The following is an 11,322-nucleotide window of genomic DNA, read 5'->3' on the forward strand; positions in this document are numbered from 1 at the left end:
AGATTCAAGGGACTGCAGTTGGGGTAACCAAAATCTTACACGTCATGAACGCGTGGATGCAAGAAGTGTCTTTTTTTCCAGTGCTAAAGCTGGCAGAACAAAAAATTCTTTGCAAATCTGAGAGACTGAACTTAATTTGGCTGCTGTCAGTTTGTCAGTTCACCATTGAATAAGGTAATAATAAACCACAAAAACCAGTGCTTTCACAGAAGTTATTTATTAACTGAAAACATTTTTCCATCACAGTTTTAATGTCCAGAAATTGCTAAACTATCACAAGTGTAATCAACATAACTGAGGTGTGAGAATTCAAGTATATCTTTTGCTGAAGAATCACAGCTTTTGCTATGAAGACAACTTTAAGATTATTCTGTGCTTAACTGATGTAGACCTTACTGACACAAGGATGCTATGCTGGAATCCAACCACAATCCAATCTAGACAAAGGTATTTTTAAAGTTTATTACATACCTTATCTTTAATTATGGTTTGTGCTTGTTATCAGGCATAGTAAAAGGTATTATTTGCTAGGAAAAAAGTAAACATTTACTCAATACAGTGCTGTTCTCAGAAAATACATCAAGATTTTAAATGCACCAATGCATCAGATCAGTAACTTTGCAATGAATAGAGCAGTGGGTTAAAGAATTTATCCTCCAGCTGCACCGTCCCAAGAAGTACACCCACATTCAAGACTGCACTATCATACAGCAGTAAATGAGATACGTAACTTTAAATTTGACCTTATACTGCAGTTCACAGGCAGACGTATTTTAAGTCTGTGCAATTTCAGTAGCAGATATTCTACCTGTGTACAATAACTGTAAGTGTGCCTGCATCACTGTATTGTGGTACCCAGGCACCAAGTTAGGACCTTCTTCTACCTAGTTACTCTTTCCAGTAAGAAATAAGCATGTATTGGCAGCTAAGGCTGGCAAACAGCTTCCTCTTCTACAACACTGTATTCCCCAAATTTGGGTAGCCTGTGCGCTCTATAGTGTAATTTTAGAAGTTGGCTATAAGAAATTTTCTTGCAACTAGCATAGAAATAGGCCATCCTTTTTTTTGTTGTTGACAACAAGCACATATGCTGCACCTGATAACAGTATTAGGTCCTCACTATCTTAAATGTGCATTTTTGGTGCACTGGAAATTACTGGAAGGGCAGTAAGTGTCCTTTAACTGCCCTTCGGTTGGCATGATGCACACACACTCTACTGACAGATAATGTGCTCCAGACCCACCTGGTCTCAAGTGTTACACAAATATAACCATAAAAAATACTTAGAAATAATAAGTAGCAGTCAATGCTACCTTATGTGCGCTTTAAAAAAACCCCGTGAAACTCAGTTCCAGCTTGCCTTTCCCCCCCCCAGTCACGTGTTACCTGGATAAATATCTTAAAATATCCCATTTCATAGGGTACATTCATTAATGTATAGGAAAAAGAGCTCTGTTGCCTTCTGTTACTTATTTTTAGTAATTAATGGGTAAAGCCCCACCACATAAAATTAATCAACACAGGAAACAAAATGTAGTCCCCTTAGCCTCTGCAGTGCTGATTTATTTGCCAAATTAACATCACACATTTTCTAAAGTGCTTCTTTTGACTGCCATTAAAATAATGTTTAAGCAGCATTGTTTATTTTGTATTAAGGAAGCTTTACATCATCTTTTGAAGATGACAAAATTGTGAGGTGGTGTGTAGAAGTCTCACCTCGAATCACTTCTATTTAAATCTTTATTAGGTCACAAGTTAGCCAAGTTCAAAGGTTTTTAAACCTTCCTCCCTAATGGACATTCACCTGTGTAACCACAAATCCAGTTCAAGGCACAAAGCCCACAGGAACGGAACCATCTATCTGCTCCTGTCCTTTGGAGGTGGTGAGTAATGTTCCTTAGACACTGGGCAACATTTACATCAGTGACTGTACTTCTACCCAAGAAGAGTCACGTTCTTTTCATGGAAGGGAGTTTTATCTATAACATATCACCACTTGTGCTTCCTTCACATAGCCCTTATAGCGTCTCCTTACAATTCTGCAAGTTATTCCTGCAAGTAAGCATCCCACCTTCCTCCTGCTACTCACTAAGCCAGCAATTCCTTGTCCTGGACTCTCCTGTTCCTAGGACTGCTGGGGCTCACAAACGTCAAACAAGGGCCATATTTGATCCCAGGCGTGCAAGCTGTTAGGCACAAATTACAGCTCCTTGCTCGGAAGCCCAAAGCTGATCAGGTGGCAGCTCTGCAGCCAGCATTAATGTGCACTGAAAAAGCTGTCTGTTTGCCTGCGTGGATGCCTAGCTGTAGCTAAAAGCAATTTCTCACCTTTCATAAGCATCAGATTCTCCCACAATTAAAAAAAGACACCTGCTTCTAAAAGAAGGTCACATAACCACATTAGAAAATGTGAGTATTTACACAAAATTCTAAAGGGAGGCTGCCATCCCCAAAGCCTCCCACATCCACACTGAAACGTTAGAGGCAGTAGGAAATGGTGGTCTAGTTTCCCCTTGCCATAGGTTATGATCTATTTTCGTTACGCACAAGTCTCCAAGTCCTCCCAGTTACAGAGGGGTAATACAAGAATAAACAAATGTTCATTCTTCTGTACTCGTTACTAAAAATGATGGACATTGTGATCACAGTGCTGAAAAACTGAATGTATAAGTAAAGACCATATAAAAATGTATGGCAGCACAGAATACTGTAAATATCTCTACACATACAGAACAGGGTTGCTTAGTTTTAAAGAAGGTAGAAGTTGCACTCATACATATTTCTGGTTCAAGAAGCTTATTAAAACTACAGCACTCTTTTCCAAGCTGTTGGGATTGTGCTTTTTGAATATTTTTATAAGCCTCCAAAGCAGACATATTTTATTTCTAAGTATTCATCAATGCCATATTTTGAACCTTCTCGCCCTAAGCCAGACTCTTTTACCCCACCGAAAGGACTCTCCACTGAGGAGACTATACCTTCATTAACACCAACCATTCCAACTTCCAGCTGTTCTGCAACTCTCCAAATCTGAGCTGGATCTTGGGAGTAGAAGTATCCTGCCGTGTAGACACAGAGATACAGGAATGAAAATTAAAATCAGAAAGAACAATTGCAGAAGACTATGAAGAAGAGACTTACTGACGTTAAAAATGGTCACCCCATAACACTACAGCTCATAAAACGACAGAAATACATTTATCTGACAGAGGCGTACCTGCTAAACCCACATTAGCTGCGTTTGCTATAGCAATAGCTTCTGCTTCAGTCTCAAATCTGTCAAGAGAAAAAGCACAAATGAGGCCTGCAGTTCATCTACCATCTTGCTGACTTACTGACAGAAGCAGCCGTATCAGAAATAAAGTCAAGATGCAGGTTTTTTCCAAAAGTGTATTTTAAACATCTGATTTAATTTTCGCTTTGAAACAATGGAGGAGTTCCTACCACTTCTCTTAATTTAAGCTGCAGTTAAATAGTTAAGATTGCCTTTATCCCTCCTAGATACTGGTAGCTAAAACATTTACTTCACGTGGGTTAGGCCACCAATCTCAACTATGAGAGAGAACTGTATGTTCTTCCGTCACATCCAATTTCTCTGGCCAGAGGCAGGGAAGGTTTTAAGGAGAAAAAGAGAGGTCCAAGTCATCCTCCGTTAGAAAAACTTAGGACTAGCAAATCACCTGACAAACTGCAAAGTCCTGCCTCCTGCTTCATACCACAAATCATGAAGTTGATGAAGGTTTTGCTGCTCTCTACCCTTGCTTAACTGCTGATACAATTTAAAAGAAAATAATTTTCAAAAAATTGCAGAGATGCTAAAAATGGGTCAAGAGAGAGAAACAAATGAACCACATATCCAAAGTCCGTTTTCACCTGCGTACCCCAGTCTTATTACATGAATTGTGTGATCGTACAAAAATATCTTTTGGCAAACTGTCGTTCAGATCTTATTTATCAAAAATAATCTTTCATTGGGTTTTTTAATTGATATTTTTAATCTGGAAAATTAATAATCTTACTTGATAACTGGTGCTAAAGGGCCAAATGTCTCCTCTTGGGTGCAAAGCATTTTTGTTGTAACGTTACTAAGTAATGTCGGCTCAAAGAAATTCTTCCCCAAGCTGTGTCGTTTCCCTCCAGTCACAATAGATGCTCCTTGAGAAACCGCATCATTAATGTGTCTCTCTACCTGAGGTATGCAAACCAAAAATCTCAAAGTCAGCATTTAGGAATGAACAATAGCATATTTTCCACTGAAGAAATAATACACTCCAGTATTAAATAGAAGGTTTTGAAGAGAGGTTTTACTTTGCAGAAGACCAGCTGCAGTATTATTTAAAATTTCTCTTGAATTTGTATTTCTCTCAGTCTGACATAATTTCGGAGGGATAATTTATGAGTATGGCCCCAGTCTCACAGATATTAAAGATTCAGCTTTTCTGTTGAAATGAAAAGATTACATCTAACATGAGGAAAAGTCTTTGCAAGACTAAGAAGTACACCTGATATTGGTGATCAAGCACTATGAAAACAGAAGTACAGGACTGTCATTCAAAGAGAAATGGACAACTTTCAAGCTGGTACTGGCAAGAGTATTTTCCACCCCCTACATCTACAATTCATCCGAAGACAGGAAAGTAATGAGAGAACTAAAGCAGCGGTCTCCACCTAGAATACTGTCCCTTGAAATTACAGAAAGGCAGTTAAGTGACTTTATACAGTGCTTACTTATTTGTATATATACACGTGTATATATACGTTAACTATGTGTGTACATATGTGTATGATACACACACACACACACTATACTTTTGTGATGCACAAAGGGAAGGCATGAAGGAAAGAAATCCAAGTACTGTACCCTTTGTCTCCCAAATAACTCTGAATATTTTCATATTCTGTTACTTTAATAAACAGGAAGAATCTGGCAGCATTCAAGTATGACGGCATTCAAACCAAGCCTGCATATAACTGAGCCATAGTATATTAGAAAGGATGAACCACATAATTTATAATTTTTAACCTTAGGAAGGGTGAAATACTATAGAAAATGTGACTCTCTGCAATTAAAAAAATAATTCCTGGAGTCACGAGTCACCCAAAACAGAAGACCCAAACAACGCATGTAAGGTTTCAAGTGATTACATCCAGAGCTCTGGTATTTTTAACCTCCGTGTATTATTCTGCTTAGCTTTTGCCAAGCAGAGGCACTGTTCTTCAAAATGAGTTATCAATCACAGTGCTTCAGAAGTGCAGGATCACCACACAACTCTCACCGTGTATCTAATTTCTATAAATCTTATCTAGAACAGCTAGGAAGTTATCAGGAAGAATCAGTTTCTCCTAAAGGAGGAATTGCTGTTTCCCTTAATGGAAATAGGAGAATGATACATCAACTGGCCACATCTGTTCATCTATATGTATACATGGACGTGGAGGACAGAACATGCTTGCAGCCACACTGTGAATACCTTCTAACAAAACAAGCGTTAAAAAAGTGAAATATAAATCTAAAGTTACTTTATGGATCATAAAAACGAAATTAAGGTGTCAAAAATGAAATCTTTTATTTATACCTTCTCCACTGCTTTTTCGTTAATTAGTGGCCCTTGGGTAGTTTTTGCGTCAAATCCACTTCCGACGTGTAGTTCTCTCTCTATAGCTTCAGCAAACTTTTCCACAAATTTATCATGGATTCCCTTTTGCACCAGGAAGCGGTTTGTGCAAACACAGGTCTGAAAACAAACATGAGAAGGAAAAACAAACAGTAGTTTATATTATATTTAATCTACCCATGAACTCATTCTGGCCTCCATGCCACAGTATCAGGTTGCCACAGTATCAGGTTACCACCGCAATCTCTCCTCTGCCTCTCCTCCATCATCCTAAGCTGTTGCCTAGCTTTGCCCTTTCTTTCATCCTCCCCTCTCACTTTAGAAATACAACTTCGACAAGCTGTCAGTATGTGTGTGAAATATGCCACACTGCTAAATTTAAGTCACTTATGCTGGGAGAAGGTTTTGTGAGTTCTGTGGACTCCAATATATGGATCAACCAAGGTCCAGAAGCCGCAAGAAATACCTTCTAATTAGACTGCAGAATGCTGGACTGAGCAGCAGAACCTCAAATCACACTTGGTGGTGTGGGATCTTTGTTTTCTAACTAACTCCTTCATTAATTGAGTTTGTTTTCTTCCTCTAATTTGTTTTTAAGTGCTTTCAGCGGCCTACTTACTTGTGCTACCCCTTTGCTTTAACTGCATCGTATTTTGATTGCTACAGTCTCTCAAAAGTAACAGCTACTTTATCCTTCTATGGAGCAGCAGTGGCACCTTTTATGTTTTATCTTGTCCAGTCTGTGTCTGATCACTCAGTGGTCCTTATCCACATTCCATTCTGTTTCCTTTCTTTCTTCCCAAGATTAGTCTTATGTTTTCTTCTTGTGTTTTTCAAGCAACATTTTCTCAACCAAACGGCCTCCCAATCCCACTGAAAACTTGCTGCTTCTCCAGAGTTGGAGGTTGTCAACTTCACGTTCATGTGTAGAGGCAATACTCATAAGGCTGGAACAGTCTCCACACAGCCCTGCTCAGCTGACTGTTCTGGAAAGTGATGCTCTTAATAATTTTTTGACTCTAAGTAAAATATATTTGAAGCAATGTACACTTGAATCCTGTCTATCACTTTTTTTAAGCTACTCATTGGGGAAAAATCTAGCCATGAATGTCTTAACAGACTTCAATCCCCTTAACTCCTGCTGGGTGCTCTGAAGACACAAAAAAAGGCTTGAATCGAACACGCAATCTTACAGATAGCAACGCTGATTATGAGACTTGAAGCCATTATTTTAAGAAATGGCTAGGCACATGTTATAAAATATAATCCTGAGAACTGAGGCAGGATTGTGTCTTTTCACAGCTCTAGTTCTGCAATGAATTTAATGCTAACAAAGCGTATGACAAAATGCCTTATCACTTCTCACGCTCTTGCGAGGGGTCCTAGGGAACATCTTCCTTCTCAGTGATACTATTAACTGCCATGTATGTTGTGAGGGACTTTACAGTGTTGTTATTCAGACATGCTGATAACTGGCTTGAGTGCCCAGAGCCATGTGCGACTCCAGCATCCTTCTCTTCACAATGAAGTGTTCTTTTCTATGCTTTGCTTTTACATAAAATAGCTTATTTACAGCGCACACTATATGTACAGCAGCAAACAGTTACTCTTACCTGCCCTGAGTTTCTATACTTAGAAGCAAGGGCTCCTGCAACAGCACGGTCCACATTGGCGCTGTCAAACACAATAAAAGGAGCGTGTCCCCCAAGCTCCATGGAAACTCGCTTCACAGTGCCAGCTGCATGTTTCAGCAGTATCTGTAGGCAACAGAGGAGAGACAGAAACTTGTACCTCTACCAGATGTAAATTACGGAACCACAGATGGAAGACAGTGAATGACTCTGGCAGGGAATTAATCTGCATCTTCTCTGTAATGCTAGACCATCTGTTTTCTCCTATGACAAAACCAAAGACTAATTTCCTTCATTAAAATCTTCAGAGATTAAATTCTGGCCAAGAAATAATGAACGGAAGGATTTTTATCAACTTCAGTTCAGATCAGGCTTTTATACACTAATATTGTCACTCTTGTTTGCTTGTTCTTTTCTTTTTTTTTTTAGTAATAAAAATCTTGACTACTCTTCCAAAATTTTTCCAAGATCTGACAGAATTTGGGATTAAGATTTGCCTTATTACCAGACTTTTTCTTCATTCTGCATACGGCCATCCCACAGAATTCTACCATCTTCTAGCCATGCTCTGCAGTTTTATTGATTTGCTTACAGATGGTGACGAGTAAGATTGCTTATTGACTAAGGTTGATAGGAGACATGCAGGGGCCTCAGTTCTCTAACGCTTTCTCACAACTGCAGAGGCTATTCCTGAATAGTACCTCTGAAACTCAATTTCAGTGTTCTTATCAGTATGTTGTCACGCTGTGATATGAAACAAGAGCATCTTGTACAGAACCATTCACATTATAATTTAATAAAGAGCAATTATCCAGAAGTTGCACACAGGCATCTTTCTGCAAAGTACTGATATTAAATAGGCAGTATCTCAAGAAGTACACACTTATTTGGACAATCTGTGTACAGTAGCCAGAAAAGAAGGCGGCTCTGTATAAAGGCACACACTTTCCCCCTACCTTTCCAGTATAATCCCAGTAATAATCTTCTAGAATATTCTGTGCGCTTATGTACCTTTCCTGTTGCTGTGGAGCCAGTAAAAGATATTTTGGCTACCAACGGATCAGTGCACAGAACTTCGCCTACAGCTGGCGTCTGTTGTCTGGAACAAGGAACAACGTTATACACTCCCGCTGGAATTCCAGCCTGGTTTGCAAGCTGCAACAAAAGAAACACAGAATTTGCAGTACCAGTGCATTTTGTATGAGGAACAGTCGCTTAATGTTTGTTTATTGTTTTGAAGAAACCAGTCTGTAAGTCAACGGAAGCCGACACTGAGCAGCACAACTAGTAACAGATGCCACGGTACCAAGACAGCAGGTTCGCTCCAGTTTAAGCTGGCTGTCATTCAAAGTCACCAAAGGAAAGATATAAAGACGTTTTGTGTAAGTAAATGGCCAGGTCCTCTTTGAGGCTGTAGATCACATTAGAGGCAACTTTCAAAGACTTACTAAACTAAAACCTCTGGATCAATTCAGCCAACTTGTCCTTCCTTCATGTATGAAGCTGGCCAAAGTTATCTTCGAAGCCCATCTGACTCCCCATTTACAGCTTCAGTCCAATGCTAAGGTAAAGCTTAGCGCAAAAGCTCACCTCCCCAAGAGCTAATGCTGATAAAGGTGTGTCCTCTGCAGGTTTCACTACCACCGTACAGCCAGCTGCCAGAGCTGCACCAACCTTCCGGGTAATCATAGCGCTGGGGAAATTCCACTAGGATGAGAGAGAAAAGTACAATCAAACTTGGGAAGAATTTGCCACCTGTTTTTGCAGAAAGAGCTGACATTTTCTGTAATTATGTGATAACCTAAACAGACCTGCGTGATGTGCTTTGTCCTAAGTGAACATTACAAAGAAGCACTGCCAATCCAGGAAGAAGCAAGTACAAGGTAGAAATGAAACTTTACAAGGGTGATTCCTGGGCAGGAGGAGCCATAAGGCCCCATGCTGTGGGCTGAGCTGAAAACCTTCACAGGATTTGAAAAATGCAGCTACGCTTACTGGGGTTATAACGGCTGCCACTCCTACTGGCTGCTTCAGCACCAGGATTCTTCTGTCTTTCGCAGATGCTGGAATAACATCACCATAAACCCGGCGAGCTTCCTCCGCAAACCACTCCAGAAACGAGGCAGAATACAGGATTTCACCCTGTGCTTCTTTCAGAGGCTTCCCCTTTGATTAAATCAGATTGAAGATACACTGTAAGTGACAGACTGAAGCGGTAAAACCAAATTCAAGTCATTTCAGAGTTTCTGTTCTTTTCAGAGTACTTTATAATCCCCTATCATGTACACTGCGATCTCCAAAAAGGATTATATGATTGCAGCAGCAATAATTGTGCGGCTTCAATATACTGTCATTGTATAGTCAACATTTTGCATGTTGCGCCTGGATTCATGCCTGCCCAAGACAAGGAGCTGGAACAGCAAATGTACCGTGTTTATTTACAAACTCTGCAGTTAGCTGTTATTACCCTTCTGAAGAAGATGCAAATCACGGCAAAACAGTTACAAGTTTATGCCAGGGACATTTGTTTTGGGAGTATTACTCTGGATTACTCCAGGTCTGATCCCGTGGACTGAATGACCATTGGCAGGTGGGACACTACAGAGGAGCTGCTGAGGTATCTTCCAGCATGGTTTTATCCAAAAGGATACCAGTCTGTGAGCTCCCAGACTGCTCTAGGATGCAAACCAAAGCACACTGAGTGAAACCAACCTGGAGACTTGCTTTAACAGTACTGCAATTTTTTCTGAGTCAATGAAACCAATAAAACACAAACATTTCTGCCATGAAGACTATGGTTTAGGTTGATGTATGCTTTCCTGAGAGAGTGGTGAAGCACTGGAACAGGCTGCCCAGGGAGGTGGTGGAGTCACCGTCACTGGAGGTGTTCAAGGAACGTGTGGATGTGGCATTGTGGGACATGGTTTAATGGGCATGGTGGGCTTGGGTTGGTGGTTGGACTTGATGGTCTTACAGGTCTTTTCCAAGCTTAATGAGTCTGTATTATTAATATAGGTCAGATTTCCACTGGATTGTTAGGTGCTACTGTCATCAAAATAACGCACTGTATGTATGTCAGAAGGAGAAATGTTTCAAACGCTATCCACTGACCTACCGGAGCGATGTGGATGCACAACGCCATCCGCTAGGCCCAACTTTTTAAGTAATAAAAACCCGATATGGTGGCTAACTGGTGAAATGCATACAGGGTGTTTTGAGGGCTGTCAGTTTTATTTTACTTCAGTGTTAGCATCCCTGTGTTACGTTTCTAAAAAGGCTGAATGCCAGTACCCGTGCGGAGCGGGGCAGCCGGCACCACACCGCTCCCCCGGCAGCGGCGGGCCCTGCCGCCGTACTCACGTTCTCGGCCGTTATGATCCTCGCCAGCTCGTCCTTGTTCTCCATCATCAGCTCGTACCACCTGCGGAGGCGCACGCTCCTCTCCTGCGAAGAGAGAAGGCTGCCGTGGCCGCCGCCCGCAGGGAGGACGCGGCGCCTGGGACGAGCTTCCCCGACGGGGAAGCGAAGCTCCGGAAGACCCCCCCCCCGGGGCGGCCCCGCAGCCCGCCGGGGGACGTGCGGCCCTCGCCGGACCGGACCTCCCCGCCCCGGCCGCCTCCCGCCCCAGGCGGCGCCGGGAGCGGAGCCGAGCCGCGCCCCGCCCGGGGCCCCCGCGCCGCCCAGGCGGGCGCCATCTTCCGCGGCCCCTCACCTTGGCGGGGAGGCGGCCCCAGGCGGCCCCGGCCTCGTGCGCGGCCCGCACGGCCGCCCGCGCCTCGGCGGCCCCGCAGTCGGCCACCCGGCCCAGCTCCTCGCCGCTGGCCGGGTCCTGCACGGGGAAAGCGGCCGGCGTCTCCACCCAGCGGCCGCCCACCAGGCCGCCCCGGCGCACCAGGGCGGCGGGCAGCGCCCAGCTGCCGCGCCGCGCCGCCGCCGGACCTGGGGGCGGCGGGGGCAGAAGCAGGAGGCGGCGGCGGGCGGCCGCGGCCCGCCGCGGCAGGAGGCTCGCCATGGCCGCGCACCGGCGACAGGCGGCGGGGCCCGGGCCGAGCCCGCCCGTACCGCCCCGGAGGCG

At 43.0% G+C, this 11,322-nt stretch overlaps 1 protein-coding gene across 1 annotated transcript; it reads right to left on the reverse strand.

The window, feature by feature from the left end:
* Positions 1–204: 204 nt before the first annotated feature.
* ALDH5A1 (aldehyde dehydrogenase 5 family member A1) lies at positions 205–11,259 on the reverse strand. Its single transcript, XM_059836143.1, has 10 exons — positions 10,960–11,259; positions 10,608–10,691; positions 9,243–9,413; positions 8,838–8,954; positions 8,259–8,402; positions 7,230–7,373; positions 5,578–5,736; positions 4,021–4,190; positions 3,219–3,277; positions 205–3,060 (listed from the first exon to the last, which is right to left on the reverse strand). Exons 1-10 carry the CDS (start codon positions 11,257–11,259, stop codon positions 2,855–2,857), a joined length of 1,554 nt encoding a protein of 517 aa, XP_059692126.1. The 3' UTR covers positions 205–2,854.
* Positions 11,260–11,322: the final 63 nt, after the last annotated feature.

The sequence above is a fragment of the Gavia stellata genome, chromosome 3 (genome assembly GCF_030936135.1).
Source record: "Gavia stellata isolate bGavSte3 chromosome 3, bGavSte3.hap2, whole genome shotgun sequence".
NCBI lineage: Eukaryota > Metazoa > Chordata > Aves > Gaviiformes > Gaviidae > Gavia > Gavia stellata.